The 17,094-nt window shown below is 35.7% G+C and overlaps 1 protein-coding gene across 4 annotated transcripts in view; it reads left to right on the top strand.

The window, feature by feature from the left end:
* The window catches only part of CACNA2D1 (calcium voltage-gated channel auxiliary subunit alpha2delta 1), a 393,063-nt gene that overhangs the window by 335,256 nt on the left and 40,713 nt on the right, over positions 1–17,094 (top strand). For 2 of the 4 annotated variants that reach the window (XM_080665795.1, XM_080665798.1), the window contains 6 exons: positions 3,391–3,462; positions 5,396–5,467; positions 8,784–8,845; positions 15,010–15,086; positions 16,342–16,362; positions 17,017–17,077. In XM_080665795.1, the coding sequence (XP_080521921.1) occupies positions 3,391–3,462; positions 5,396–5,467; positions 8,784–8,845; positions 15,010–15,086; positions 16,342–16,362; positions 17,017–17,077 (365 nt within the window). Of the gene's footprint in view, positions 1–1,010; positions 1,623–3,390; positions 3,463–5,395; positions 5,468–8,783; positions 8,846–15,009; positions 15,087–16,341; positions 16,363–17,016; positions 17,078–17,094 lie in introns of those variants that run through there. The other 2 variants (XM_080665796.1, XM_080665797.1) reach the window with 2 other exon arrangements.

Raw genomic sequence — 17,094 nt, 5'->3', positions numbered from 1 at the left:
CTTACAATTTCTTAAAAAAGAAAGTTGGTGACATAATACAAATGGTCTTTACTTATAATGATTCGACTTAGGATTTTTTTGATATCACAATGGTGTGAAAGCAATATGCATTCAGTAGAAATAGTATTTTGAATTTTGAATTTTGATTATTCCTGGGCTAGCAGGATAAGGTAGGATCCTCTCTCATGATACTGAACAATGTTAAGAGTTCTGAGCACTTTTAAAGTAGTCTAGCTGAAGATATGATGCTCCATAAGGTAGGAGTGTTAAATGCATTTTCAACTTATAATCTTTTCAATTTATGATGTGTTTATTAGGACGTAAGCTCATCATAACTCAAGAAGCTTCTATAATGGAGAGGTAGTGTGATATTAAGAAGAAATCTTTGAGCTATAAAAATAGGACTTATAGCCAACACTGTAAAATTGAATAATTCACTAAATCCCATAGTACTTCAGTTTTTTTTCATCTGAAAAGCAGTAGGATTGAACTAATAATTATTTTCTACCCCACACAGTATATCTGCCTAGGAGATTAAATATATATATATATATATACATATATATATATATATATATGATATATGATATATATATCAATTTCAGGCTTCATTTCCTGAAAATTTCATTTAATTTGGCAGGGGATGAAATCCAGGCTTCTGATTAGTTTTTAAACTGACCCAGGTTGTTCTAAAGTGTAGAGCATCTAAGTCTAATGGCTTCAGTTCCCTTCTAGCTCTCAAATTCCATGACAATTTGAATTTCATGTTGTTGCATCAGTCTTTATATCTTTTATGATTCCTATGGAGATTAAAATTATACTTATGTCTTTCTTGATAAATTATTTTATGTTTCTCTTCTTGCATGTTTCTGTGTATTATCTTAGCATTCATGTACATCTTAGTGAATTATTATTTTTGCAGTACTTTCAGATTGCATGTAATATTATGATATAATTTTTAAAACAAACAACCTTAAAAGTGGTTTGTTTTATGTTTGTTTTCCTTTAAGGAAACCCCAAATGGCAAACTAGCAACCACACAAGACTTCTGAATTTTGGGAATATTTTTTGAACTGCGTATGTAGTATTTTTAATAATACTTAACTACTAATTATTCCAATTTAAAATTTGTTAACATTGCCTTTTATTTTAGTTCCACAAATTACGTGGATATTCTGTCAGTTGATACTCAAATTTTACAAATGAAAAATGTTATATATTTAAAATATAAAACAAAAGTATTGGGATTAGAGGAACTCGATTCTAATTCTCAAGCCTCTCTTGTTGCTTTCTTATTAGAAGATTCTACTTTTGCATTTTTTTCATAACTGTGCCTATGATTAGTCTTTCAAACAATGGTCAGCCAGATTGCCATTTAAAAAGTACAAGTTATTCACTGACATTTTTCTTTTATTATTTCATTTTCTTCTCTGTGTCTTTATATGTTGGATTGGGACATCATCTTCATATTGCCAATTCTTCCTGATAATGCCTCCTCCATGCATGCTGTTTGGGTCTGGTCATGCTATGCATTATCCATTGCATGTAAGATAATATTCTTATTTATGTTTTGATTATTTTGATTTTGTTTTGCAGTGATTTTATTAAAATTTTAATGCTGGTATAATGGTGTTTGTGTGGAAATAATTTATTTCATGGGACTTTTAAATAAGCAATTCTTAATAATATTTTCAACTATAGAGTATCCTTTTGTTAGAGACTTTCTCAGTTTTGCTTCTTTAAAGAAAGGATTAGAATTATTTTCAACATTGATTTTTATTTTCTTCTTATGAAATGTGTGACATTTCAAATCAATATTTGCTTCTGAGCGAATAAGATGCTATCCAAACAATGGTCAGTATTGAACAATTTAATACTTGTTTTCAGTAATCTAGAATCTTCTGATTCTACATATTGAGTTCATAAGCAGTGAATATTTTTTCAATAACATTGACAGACACAGTTGAGATTATTTTTGTAAATTTGCCTTTAAAAAATCCTCATTTATCAAAACCCATGGGAATCATAAATTGTCATGGAGTTACTCTTCAAAAGAAGGCCTTTTGTTATAATTATAAATTGATCCATGCCGTGTGTAATTATTTGTCACCATTTGTGATAAATAAGATATGGTTCATTTCAGTACATTTTAATAATTGGTGCTGTCTTTGATAGTCAGCCCTCCTAAAACATTCTTTAAAATAGTGATGATCTGAATATATTTTGGAAGAGCCTGTGAGGCTGAAATTATTCAAATTCTATTTACCTTGCACTAATGCAATGTAGTTTGTGTTTATTACTTCTGTTTAATTAATTATTATAATATAGCAGTATTTATTTTATGAAACATCAAGCACCTGTTAAAATTTTGCAGCTATAAAATTATAGATACCTATTACAATTTCATTGTTCTAGTGAACTTTGAAATTCTTTGGCATGTTGCATTACTTGGCAAGTATTATAAGATAATCAGTATGTTTTTGTTTATCAAATAGTTCAGTAAGTTTTCATTTTGTAATTGACAACTTTTTAAAAATGTAATATGAGGTGAATTAGCCAGCCTAACTTTTATTTTGATACATTTATATAAATAAGTAAAAAATCTTCCTTTTTTTACAATGAATTTTATTTTTTGTTGGACACCAGCACGAAGGTAGCGGTAGGAGATGTTAAAACAGGGAACCCAGGGGTGATCATTCTAGTTAGACTTCAATTACAACACCTAATCTTTATTAAAAATTTTTATGCCTTAGCCACAAATTTTACCTTAAATAAACTTAACCTGACATTAAAATATATGTAAAGGTTCTGAGATTGAAATACATGAAAGAAATCTGCATCTTAATGCATTGTAAGAAGGAAGAAGACATTTAGTAGAGTTTTGCTTAGCAAATTCAAACGTAGTTTTAAAAGTATTTTTTTCATTTAATTTCTTATTACTTTATAGATACAAATAAGAAAGGATATTATTTATATATTCCCTTTGTTATATTGCTCAATATGTTATTAACTTGGCTATCTTTTTCTCCTTTCCATCATAATTAAACTTCTGAGGGGATCTTCAAAGTCATTTACCCCCAAGAGCTTGTGGTTCTAAATGTAGTATCTAACTCAGTGCTCAAAATAAGACTATCTTCAGCTGATGATTAATTAAAATTTGCTGCATTTAAAGCTTAAATTTCTGGCCCTATTTATTGTTACTTTTAAATATATATATATATATATGAAAGAATATACCTTTCTTTTTTATTATATAATTTTATTATACCTTAGGTAAGTAACCTTTACAGATTAATTTAATATTTTAATATTAATTGAATTATTCTATATATAGAGAGAGCATTATTTTACAATGTCACATATGCTTAATTATTATTATTTTTTGTGTAGAACCCCAAATCTCAGGAGCCAGTAACTTTGGATTTTCTTGATGCAGAATTAGAGAATGATATTAAAGTGGAGGTGAGTGTAATCAGTAGGCCTGCATAATATCCTCAGTTCAAATGCTGGAATCACCAATTCCACAAGTATCTGTTGAGCAGCTTCAGCGGGTTGGGTGCTCTCTTAGGTATGGAATACACAAATTTGGATGCTTTTTCTCTTGAAAAAATTCTAGGTCCTGGGCTCACTTATCCAAAAGGTCATATGAAAAGAAATAAATATTTTAAGTTGGGTGTGTTTGTTTCTTTCTCATTTCACAGGTAGAGATATTTTAAGTATCTCAACAAAAATGAAACATGTAAATTTCAATAAAAAAACATGGAGTATGTTGCTATAGAGTTGAAAGAAATTTACAGGGGATCCAACCATTCAGCTACACAATGAGCAACATGTGTAGAGAAGCTGACATATTTGTCTTAGTGCTCTTTCCTCAGAAAATGTCTATTTAATTTCTATTTAATTTCAAAACCAGAATTGCATATCACTTCCTCTGAGAGGGTCTCCCATCAGGATAAGGATAATCATTAATAATAATGATATTTATTGAATACATGATATGTAAGTCACGGATTCTCAAGAGCCTTTGAAATAGGTATTATTATTATTGTTATTACTATTATTGTCATTCTATCTGTTGTGCTGATGATATGCGAGGTACAAAGAGTATAAATTGCCTAGATTTTCTCCTGTTACTCAGCTGGTAAGTAGCAGAATCAGGTTTTGAACCAGGCTCTTGCTCTCCAGAGCAAAGATTTTTAAGATTCTTTCAGATGGATGAATATCTCTTATCATAATTTGTCAGATTGTGTTTTAATTTGTACTTGCTTTACACATTTTACAGCTTTATTCCTCATTGTACAATAGAATTTAATTATTATATCTAATAAAGAGGGAATATGCTAATTGACCCTCACACTGTAACAAAGATGGTGGTGCCCACAGCCAATAAGGAGGGAATATGCTAATTGACTGCCCCGCCCTCAAAGATGGCAGTGCCCACAGCCACGAGATGGCACTGTCCAGTCCCCTCAGCCCCACTGGGACAGCAGGTGCATGTCAAGGCCAGGCCCTTCCCCAGGTGGGCCTGGCTGCTCTGTGTGTTTGCCTCTAGAGTCCCCCAGTCCCCTCAGCCCACCAGGGCCGGCCCAAGGTGCAGGCAAGCCTCAGATGGCAGTTGCCCAGCCACCCAGGGCTGGCCCGAGACACAGGCAAGCCTTGGATGGTGGCTGCCCAGCTGCCCAGGACTGGCCCGAAGCGCAGGCAAGCCTTGGATGGCAGCTGCCCAGCCGCCCAGGACCGCCCTAGGCTCAGATGACCAGGGCCAGCCGAGGCTTGCACTGCCGTCAGTGGCAGCAGCAGAGGTGTGATGGGGCATCGCCTTCCCTTGATCACCAGGTCGTCTCCTGCCCTTGAGGGCTCCCAGACTGTGAGAGGGGGCAGGATGGGCTGAGGGACGCTCCCTCCAGTGCATGAATTTTCATGCACTGGGCCTCTAGTTTATTATAATTATCCTGGGCCAAGGTCTGATGCTGGGATGTTTTAGGTGGTTAAAGAATATTTGTTGTAAAGTGTTTTGACATTATAGAGTACGATTATGTAATAGTAAGGAGCTTGGTCTTTGGACTCTCATGCCACTGAGTAACTATAATTATTATTTCACCTCTCTTAAATCTCAGTTTCCTCTTGATCCCATAAAGTAATTGACCACTCTTTTATTGATTATATTTAAAAAGCTAATGCCCCATTGAAAATATTTTATTAAGGTTGTTCTTATTTTTAAAAAATAATGTAAACATACTATAATGTGATAGCTTTTAAAAAAGTATTCCCAGAGAATAGCAGCAACCAACTATTTTTATTCATTTGATTCTGAAATAAGGTATAATATGTTAATAAACATACTTTGATAGTTCAATTATTATCTGCAATAAAGTATTTTTTCATTTTCCCTTAGATTCGCAATAAAATGATAGATGGAGAAAATGGAGAAAAATCCTTCAGAACTCTGGTTAAATCTCAAGATGAGGTAAGAATTAAGTCAGGCTTATTCTCATACATGTCAATAATTTATATTGGTAGTTAGTCTTTCTTTTCTATTAAAGCAATATTTATTTATAAAACAGGGGTGTCTCCAATAAACAATTTTTTAAGGTACTCTTCTTTCCTGGAGGGATATTTATTTTTTAATCTTTAATGTTGAAAATATTGCATAAGTCCCCTTTTCCCCCATTCACCTCTTCTAGCCCACCCCCACCCCTTTCAATAAGATTTTTAACTCTTGGATTTTTGCAAAATAATGTTTTGCGTTTCTTTATCGTTATTTTTTAAATTTAATTTAATTTTTATGTATTCTTATATTGACAATATGTTCTTGAAATATTTTTATCATTATAAGAAATAAGCACAATTTAATTCAGATGTTTTAATTTTTGTATTCCATATATTATTTAAGCTTTAAAACATTTTTTGGTTGTTTACTTGTTTCTGGGTTGATTGATCTTAGTGCACTATTTATGTACTTTATATAATAATTTCCCTGCATATAAATCTGAAATTAAATCAGGAGACAACACAACTACCCCATATATCACTGGTACAAATATGTAATACAATTTATTGTTTATTATTATTCCATTGTCATTGAAGAATTATTTATATGAGGAGTGTGCCTATTATTAGTCATATGTAGAGTAAATGTATCCTATCTAATAAAAGAGTAATATGCAAATTAACCATCACTCTGTTACACCCACAAGCCACGCCCACCAGCCAATCAGGAACGAGTATGCAAATTAGCCCAACCAAGATGGTTGTGGCCATGGAGTGAACAGGAGGCTTGAGTTTCCCTGGCAATGGAGGAAGCCAAGCTTTTTGCACACCCTGGCAGGCCCAGGTCTCCACTCAAGGCTACAAAGTTTCAATTATAGAAGATAAATAAATCCCAGATACCAGGGCCTCCGCTTGGGTCACCGGGGGGCATGGCCAGCCTGCAAACCACCACAGGCCTCTTGCCTAAGCTGCCTGATGCCCCAAGGGAACCCCCACCCTGACCCGGGACACCCTTCAGGGAAAACCAGCTGGCCCCCACCTGTGCACCAGGTCTCTATCCTATCTAATAATCCTATCTAATAAAAGAGTAATATGCAAATTGACCATCACTCCAACACACAAGATGGCTGCCCCCATGGGGACACAAGATGGCCACCACAAGATGGCCAGTGGGGGAGGTCAGTTGGGAGGGACCAGGCCTGCAAGGGAGGGCAGTTGGGGGTGATCAAGCCTGCAGGGGAGGGCAGTTGCGGGGGACCCAGGACTGCAGTGGAGAGCAGTTGGGGGAGACCAGGCATGCAGGGGAGGACAGTTAGGGGTGACCAGGCCTGCAGGGGAGGGCAGTTAGGGGCAAACAGGCTGGCAGGGGAGCAGTTAGGCATCAATCAGGCTGGCAGGAGAGTGGTTAGGGAGTGATCAGGCTGGCAGGCAGAAGCGGTTAGGGACAATCAGGAAGGCAGGCAGGTGAGCAGTTGGAAGCCAGCAGTCCTGGATTGTGAGAGGGATGTCTGACTGCCCGTTTAGGCCCGATCCTGGTAAAATCGGGCCTAAACGGGCAGTCGGACATCCCTCGAGGTGTCCCAAATTGGAGAGGGTGCAGGCTGGGCTGAGGGACACACACCCCTGTGCACAAATTTTGTGTACCGGGCCTCTAGTATTCATATATTTGAGTGTTTGAAAAAATATAGAACTCAGAAGCTTTGGAGCCTAGAAATTTAATCTTTATAGCATACTTTTAAAATGTAAACATTTCTCCTGAATTCCTCAGCAGATCTTTTCCTAAATTGTAGCTAGGATTTAAATAGGATCCTTCATTAGCATGTGGCTTTCCTTATTTTAATATCATTTGGAGTTCCCATTTTGAGAACATAAGGGGAGATAAATATCAATTTCAGTCTTTGTTAAAACTTCAATTCTCTTTACTCAGACTTTAACTGTGCTGTTTACCCCTTTACTGCTTACAGGAAAGATGTGTATCATTTACCAGTTTCACCAACTTTCCATGTTGTTCCATCAACCAGATCTTTGACTTGAACATTCTTTCCTCAACTTACAAATCACTTTTGTTTCTATTAAGTCACTTTGATATTTTCCTACTTCAATTTACTATAAATTATTTTTATGACCAATATTCACCTATAGAGTTTTCCTATTACTAATAGTGAAAAAATATCATCTTGTATGTTTCCTAATCTGATTTTTTTATATTATTTTTACAACTTGCAGAACAACACTAGTTTGCCATGTTTGTTGAGCAGTATCTAATAGGTAAACATTATTTTTAAAAATTATTTTAAGAACTTTACTAGTCCACAAACCTTAATACTCCATTCTTCCCTTCTCCCACTCTCCACTCACGTAAATAAAACCACAGGATGTCGGATGTCTAGCAGCAGCATTGTGTACTTGCTATACAATGGTTTTGGCATCATGCATTTTTCTTCATCCTTTCAATTAAAGTCCCCTTTATTTATTTCTTCATCATTAATTTGTGGAAAATAATAGTGTCTTCACCAGAAGGTTGATTAAATGAGACAGTGACTGCAAAGTGCTTGGTATGTTGCCTAACTCCAAGTAATACTTCAGTGACTGTTACTGTTCTGATGAGGATGACTAAACTGGAAATAACTAAAAGAATTACAAGATATGAATGTGTTATCGCTTTATCTAAGGGAAGAAAGAATAATAATTTCTTTAGTATTATTCATCAGCTGCATATGAAAGAGTCTATATCCATGCAGTTATTTAGCTCTTTACTTCCTTTCCCTGGTAGATTTAGTTGTTTTTTCAGCCTCCATGATACTGAATTGTTAGTCTCTTATGATAGATAAAACTATAGTAATGGCTTAATAAGAATAGTAATATGCTCATCTTACATTTGGATCTAGACACACTGCATTAATTTCCTGGTATTATAACCATTTCTTTTAAATATACTCAAGTATGGATTATCTGAGCCTTACCTAACATTTCATAGTCCTATTTCATTATTAAAGCTTAGTTTTCAGGAAATGTTTTTAAAGTATTTGGGTTAATAATTTGGCATAAATTGCCAAGATTTTCACTTGTAAGTTTTTAATACATATCATGTGGGTGTTTATTTTGTCCTAACATTTTGCTTTATTCATACCTATATCCATAACAGAAAACATTATAACATAGAATAGATCAGAAATTTGTGAGAAAGGATGTTGAATGACCACTGGATTTATAAATAGATTCTAATGTTTTGCTCATGATGTAAATTTACATAGAATAAAAGGTGAGAATAACCATGTGAAACTTTTTTCTAGAGATATATTGACAAAGGAAACAGGACATATACATGGACCCCTGTCAATGGAACAGATTACAGGTAATTAACTATATTTATATGTATATTGAATTAAAGTATTCACTTCAGTGTCTTTCACCTATTTTAGTAGTCATTTTTCCAGTGGATGAATATTAATTAAGTCTTTGCATTTTCATTAGCTATTTTCAATGTAATTAAAATAGAAATGTTACCTTTTCCAACACTAAAATGTTTAAAGTTATAGCTGTGTTTGTTTTTTTTCAAAGTGGAAAATATAGGGGAAAGCTAGGAATATAAAATTTAGAATGAAGTAATCCTATTTAATAAAGAGGGAATATGCAAAATGACCATCACTTCATCACAAAGATGGCTGCACCCACAGCTGAGGCCAAGTTCCCATAAGAATCCTTAATCAGGGACCTGAGGCTACTCTCTCCCCTGCCCCCATGGGGCTTGACTGGGGACCTCAGGCTACATCCCCCCACCCGGCAGGGCTTGACAGGGGACTTCAGGCCGCACCCCCCCAAGCCAGTGCCAGGCCAGGGGACCTAAGGCCCTGACAGGGGACCTCAAGGTATGCTTCCTGTCCTGGTGCTGGGCTAGGGGACTTCAGGCTGCTGCCCCCACACCAGGCTGGGGGACCTCAGACTGCGCCCCCCACCAGGTGGGGCTTGACAGGGGACCTCAGGCCACACCCCTCGCCCCAGCACTGGGCCAGGGGACCTGAGGCTGCGCCACCCTGTCTGGCTGGGCTTGACAGGGGAACTCAGGCCGTGCCCCCCACTCAGCGGGGCTTGACAGGGGACCTCAAGGCATGCCCCCCACCTTGGTCTGGGCTGGGGGACCTCAGGCCACACCCCCCATCCTGGTGCCTGGCCAGGGGACCTGAGGCTATGCCCCCTGCCTGGCAGGGCTTGACAAGTGTGGGACTGGCCAGGTCTGGATCTAGCCCAATCCGGGGGTGGGGGGGGGGGCGGATCTGGGTCTTACGTGATTTTGAGGCACATGCGGGTGGGCGGGGACTTGACTCTGGGTCCCGTGGTGCACCCCAGACTCTGACAGGAGGAAGGTTTTCATATACATTTTACTAATTTTCTTTCATCTCTGACACTTCTATTATAGAGAAAGGGCAAATAGCAATATTAAATTATATCCTCTAATTAATCCCCTTTTAATGTGCATGAATTTCGTGCACCAGGCCACTAGTATAAATATATTTTATATTTTGTATATTTATGTTAGTAAAAATAAATTGACAATAATCCCTTAATTTGTAGTTGTCACCTCTACTAACCTCCTCATGTAAATTAGCTTACATTATTCACATTTTAGGTTGTAAATTACATAAAAATAATATTTATTACATCATAGTGTGATCTGATATAAAATGCTCAGTTGATATAATTTACCCCCAAGAATAGCAATTTTGCAACATACTAATTTCTCCAATTGACTGGACCTTGTAAAACTGGACACAGTAACACCCTATAAGAGTGTTAGATTCTAAGATTGTTGCCTTCTTCATTTAAATCCCCAGCTCATGAGACAGTGGCACATGGGAGACATTCTGTAAATATTTACAGGATTAGAAATTAAGATTTTCAATTTGCCTCATCCTGTCAAATTCAAAGAATGGTGTCCAAATGTCCATTGAAACATTCAAGTCTGAAGGACTCTTTGGCTACATTTTTATATAAAACTAGAGGCCCATTGCATGATATTTGTGCAAGAATAGGCCTTCCTTCCCCTGGCTTCACTCCCAGCCGCCCAGGAGCCAGCACATCCCCACTCCCCGGCCGCCCAGGAGCCGGCAAGTCCCTGCTCCCAGCTCACCCGGGAGCCGGCAAGTCCCTGCTGCCTGGGAACCAGCAAGTCCTCGCTTCTGTCTGGAGCACCACTCCAGTAACTCCCTCCACTGCCCCCCTTCCCCTCATAGCAGGCTTCATGCAGCTGCACACCTGCATATGCAAATTAACCTACATCTTTATTGGGTTAATTTGCATACTCACTGATTAGCTGTGGGTGTAGTGGAGTGATGGTTAATTTGCATGTTTCTCTTTTATTAGGTAAGATAGCTGTGGTGGGCTCAACTATTCCTTAACAACAGCCATCCCCCCCCCCCAAAAAAAAAGATACATACCTAACCTCTCAGGGGAGCCTAGGTGCTGGGGATTTCCCTAGGGTTGCAGAGTTGTTATAATAGGGAACTGTTGCCTTTTGTGTTCCTAGGAGGACATAACAGAATAGATATAGAAGAAAAAATAGGTGTTAATGTCACGAAACAGTACCTGCCAATCTTCCTCCACTTTTGCTTTTTATTTTTTTACATACTTTTGAACCTATTGCGAAACACCAAAATGACTGGTTTAATTATTTTGTGTCTGTCTACTTATTTTCTATCATTTCTATTAGGCATCTCTTTACACATAAAAAATCTTTATTTGCATACAAAAGTCATTATTTTTTCTTTCTCTTTTATGACTATTGCCAGCTTTCCTTTTTTTTTTTTTTTTGATGAATTTATCAGAAAGTGTAACAGCACAGAAGAAATCTAGAATCTAGGAGCACACTCTCATTATTATTATTATTATTATTATCATTATTATTATTATTATTATTACTATTTTAACCCTCACCTGAGGATATATTTTTATGGATTTTAGAGAGAGAGGGAATGAGAAACATTGATGTGAGAAAGAAACATGGATCAGTTGCCTCTCACATGCACTCCGGCCAGGGATTGAACCCGCAACTTGGGTATGTGCCCAGACCAGGAATCAAACCCAAGACCTTTCAGTGTATCCAAGACCTTTCGATGTATGGGATGATGCTCCAACCAACTGAGCCACACCAGCCAGGGCAAGGAGCCTTATCTTTTTAGAGATGATTTTATGATAAAACACAGGATTGGATGTACTGTTGGGAATGCACTCTATGCTTTTGTTCCTTAGATGGACAAATACTAAGTTAGAAAAACTATTTCCTTTTGATCCTGACAATGAGTTGTCAATGAGACTTGTTCCTACTGCAATCAGATTATACTTTGGGGGTATTTTTAATTCGCATTCTATCTTACCTAAATGTGTCTGTAACAGTCTCTCAAATGCCATTACCTTCAGCCCCTTTTCCTCACACATCCAGACATAACACACGGAAAGAAGCAACCATGTAGGTGGTTTGGTGAAAAAAAAAAAAAAGAAGAAAGACAGACAGACATAACACACAGTGTGGACAGGTGAATGTTTATTTCTCCAGGGTTGAGCATATTACTTGTTTATAGAACTTTAGTCTCTTCCCATTTTCATGCAAGTTAAATTTCAACTTCCAATTCTGATAATTCACGTTGCATATTTCTACCCTGTCTTTTCTCCCACTGCTCTCTCTATACAAATTACTGTTCTCTGAATAGCCCCTCTTCCCTTCTTCTGCATGTCTGCATCATTCATTCCTTCCCCTAACCTACAACTTGGAGCCAGATTCCATCTCTTTCCATTATAAGTACTTCCCTGAATCTCTGTACAAATAAATTCACAAATGCCAATTTAGAACAAAATGTTACATTTAAATTAAAGAAACATAGCATGTGTTGATTTAATGAATGAGGCACCAAATTTCACTTAGTGATTTTTGTCTCCTTAAGCCTTGGTATAATTTAGATACATTTTGAAATATAGTAATTAATTATATTAATAGAATTCTCTCAGCATTAATGAAGGATTTGGTTTATAGTGAAACATTTTTGAGTTGAAAAGTGTTATATTCTACTTCACTAGTTAATCATATTTATGTGAGTCACATAAATATTACATGGGATCTAACATCCATCTTGTGACTACTGGATTTATTGGACTTTAATCCTAGGATAAAATAAAGCCGCCTTGATCTATTGGTTTTATATGGAGGGAAACAGCAAACACTGTATATGAAAGCATCGTTGAGTGGGAATGTTGGTAAAGATCTTATCTGCTGCAGGTTGAAGAAATAACTGTTGCCTTAAGATGGAAATAATTAAATGTAACTATATTTTTCTACAGTATAGTGTGTATCCACGAATAACAACCTGAGTTTCAGGCCAGATATATATTTAATATGTCAATTTTAAAACTATTGTGTCCCTCGAGGCTTGCCACACTATTTTTTATAGTACATGAGATGTAACACAAGCTTACAGATGACACTGTGGCAACCACATGATATAATGTTATCGGTTTTAATTAGAAGTTTCTCTTAGCAATAAATGCTGATGGGGTAGTAAAAATGTCCTAATTTCCCTGGAGAGGAATTTTTAGGAGATGATCTTCAAATGCTCAGTAATTCTGCTCCACATTTTATAAATGGCAAGTGAATCATGAAAGGTCATCTTGCTTTCAGGCTAATTGCACTGCTTATTTTAATTTTAATCTCTGCCTCCATTTAAAGGAAGTTAACTATAAATGAATGTAGAGATTTGCATTAAATGTACATAACATTTTATTTCTCTGACCTTTATCCATAAGGAAAGTCTATGAATCACTTAGTGATGGGAAAAGGTTTGAGAACTGGAGGTAGCAAGCATTCACCCATTTTGCTACCTTGACTGAACAGTTAAATTGTAGCAAATAAACCATTGCTTTTTTATTCTTCGTAGAATGACTTTTTTGCATATATATTTATAAGAAGAAAACCTGGAATTTTGTATTTTTTCCTGTTCTATATTGTCTATAGGAAAAAGTAATGAGATTACAATCTGGACATTCATATCAAAAGCCATGGTATGAGGCTTGAGTTATTTGAAAGAAGATCTGAAAATGTCTAGAAATATTTAGAAGCCTGAATATGCACACCTTTTCCTGTACACTAAATTTTAGATTACATATTAAAGGCGAATCCTGAATGACTCAATTGATCAATTTAACCTAGCCTCACTTTTTGAAAATAGTTGCTTCGGAAATCTTTGAGATTGCCTCATTATCTGCACCCATTAGCTCCTAAGTTTCTTTCTATATTCAAAGAATTGCAAAAGTCATTTGCAACAGCAAATGTAGACATGAAATAATTAGTAATGTCCTACGCATGTATATTAGCCCTTGTAAGAATAAAAGAATTTCATACATGCAGTTGTATTTTTGGAAATTGCATAATATTCAAATGTTCTGACATTTTTTAACTTTTAATGAATTATGTGTTTTATTAATTGGCAACTTCAAAACAGCAAGGTTACCTGCCTGTCAGCTTTTTATTTTGTTCAGTTATTAAGACAAGGTTTGAAGACAGGCTTTTCTGACCATCCCGTGTCTAAATCGTTGTGAACTTGGTTTAAGATTTGCACAAGACCTGTCCTTTAGTTTGTACATCTACACGTTTAGAGTATCCCATGACTCCTGTAAAGTACTGAGCTCAAGATGTATGCGCTGTTGTACCTGACAGCAATTTACCAAGGGCTATGAAATATCCGCAATAAATGAATCTGAAGTATTGGGTAAAAACCAATGGCATGAGCAGGGAATCTTTTTAGTGCTATAAAGGAATCTGAATTTTCCCATTAACAGACTCTATGGACTTGTCTAAACATTAGAGTATTGAAATAGTAGTTATTTAGATGAATAACCCATGGATACAGATGATAGTGTGGTGAAGGCCTGGGGTGGGTGCGGAGAGAAGGGGTGGGCTAAAAGGGGTCAATGGGGAGAAAAAGTGTATATCTGCGTAACTCTAAAGATATAATAAAAGTAATAAAGATAAATTTTTTAAAAAAGAAAGAAAAATGATTTTTAAAACAATATATTTCAGATTATATAAATTGTGTAATAGAAATAATACATTTGTAATTTTTAATAGCATACACTTGCTATAAAGCACTTTAACATTATAGTTAATTCATCAATTTTATTTACTTTGTTTAAACATACTCCAGTATTATGCTATATTTTTCAACACTCAAAAGTGTTTTCTGGATATAATAGTACCCATGACATTTCTTTCTCAGCTAATTTATGGGCATATTTAGAAGCTTATTTTCCATGTGTCTTCTGATCCCCTATAATGGAGAGAACTGGGTGACTCAGGATGGCAGGATCAAATTAAATATTCTATTAGCTGAATGCATTTTACTGTCCAAGTAACATGTCTTTTCCTTCCCATGAAAAAGATTTTTGGATTTTCCATGAACTTGACGTGTGGTGTTTTTTTTTTTTATGTTTCATTTTTGTTTGTTTGTGTTTATGCTTCTCTTGTTTCTATTGCAGTTTGGCCTTGGTATTACCAACCTACAGTTTTTACTATATAAAAGCCAAAATAGAAGAGACAATAACTCAGGCCAGATGTAAGTACTGTGAAAGCAACTTCAGGGTCTATTTACTATCTTCTAGCATCAAATGTTTAAAGACGTCTAGATTTTGGAATACCCAAGGCTTATCCATTCTAGTAGCTGTTATTACCAAATCTACAGCAATGATTCTAACCCATTCCAAACATGCAAGGAACAAGAAATATTCTACATGGATAGAATATGAGCAGGTACTCCAGTCTCACTGGCAGTCCCCACCACCCTTCCCTGCCTCGCTTTGTGCTCATAGAATCATTGCAGTGCTGTGTCCTCTGTTGCTGTTGTCTTAAGGGTCTGCTAGCTGATGCAAAATGTTTCACATAGTCTCTGCTCATGGCACTGTGCGAGTAAAGCTTTTCCTTTTCTTTTTTTTTTCTTTTTTTTTGGCAAGAATAATATTGTGCTCCACATGTTCTACTTCATTGAAAAATATTAGATTGCACTGGTCTTTGGTTTTGATTGGTGATTGACCTTTTCTCATAATCCAAATTAATGTCTTCAGTAACTCAAATGAATTAGTTCTTTTAAGTATCATTTGGAATGTGGAGTAATTTTTAACACTAGTGAATATTTCAAATCATTATTAATCTTTATTTTGTCTTGGGTGACTAGATTTAGGAATGTAAAATGACCATCATATCCTTTGCACATTGTGCAGTTATTACTAACAACCTAAATTTTTCCTAGTACAACAAAGTAAGAAATGTATACATATTTACATATATCTTTTGTATCAGAAATCTAAAGAATAAGTAAACTTGATTCTTTCATTTCTATGTCAGTTCTTTGCTCTCTGCAGTCCTGGTTCTCATAGTACATTGTGGTATTTTATACATTTTTATCACTTTCACTTGATAGATATGATGGTCTTTTCACAACCAGTAACTTTGCATGAGCTAGTTCTTCACTGGATAAATGAGGGGATGACTTGCGGGTCTTTGATGATTGGTAAATGGTTTTGTTTATAGGCTAACATCGGTATTGCACCTGCATTAACCACTTTGCAGAATAGACCCTTGGAATAACCACAGTACAGATAGAGTGCTCTAGTAGTAATTGACGGGGCATACTTTCCAGTCTCCAAAAATATGTGTCTTCTTTTCCAGACTACAGCTGTACATAATGAACCTTTGATCTATGCACAATATTTTTATTCAAGGAAGTCATTGAATAAAATATTGTTTGTGACCCCCTTTGCTTTACCCTCTTTTTTTTTGTTTCCCTGCTTTCTCTTTCTGATGGATTTTCACAGCAAAAAAGGGCAAAATGAAGGGCAAGTATTTTCTTGTTGCTCAATTTTTTTTTCTGTTTAGTACACTTGACATTTCCACTGATCTTTCCATTCCTAATGGATATTATCCTCTGTGCTTCTCATTTGCTAGATTTTCCTCCATGATCACTCAAACCTTAGCGGCCCAAAACGGGGAAAGAATATGCTTGTGTTTTCAAATGGAGCCTGTTTCACATTCAAGTTTTGTCTTAGACTTAAATATTTGTGTGTTTTTATCCTTCCACTTACTAATTCATACTAATGTGAAAAATGTTACTAATTCACTAAGGCATTAATTGGTTTATTGAAATCATTTTCTTTACAATAATACCATAAAATTTTTATGTTGACATTTTAAATACCTGTGATGTATTATTGATAAAAATCATATTTTAAAGAATATCTTGTTTAGGATATGATTAACCTTGATATTATAAACTTAGCATTTTCTCCGATAAAACTGTTTTAATCCATGTTACAAAATTAAAGTTTAAGTACGGAGGACATTTATATTAATTGATGTATTTCAGTTTAGGATATACATAATATATTTTAGTTTTCTCATTAGATTATATTTCTAATGCCTTTTTATTGCCATAGAATCTCAGGATATATATTCTTGAATGCTTATCTAACCCTGTAACATTATCTTTGCAGATTCAGAGACACTGAAGCCAGATAATTTTGAAGAATCTGGCTATACATTCTTAGCACCAAGGTTGGTTTGGTTTTATT

Source organism: Plecotus auritus, assembly GCF_963455305.1.
Source record: "Plecotus auritus genome assembly, chromosome: 4".
NCBI classification, from domain to species: domain Eukaryota; kingdom Metazoa; phylum Chordata; class Mammalia; order Chiroptera; family Vespertilionidae; genus Plecotus; species Plecotus auritus.
This window is presented reverse-complemented; position numbering and strand designations above follow the sequence as displayed.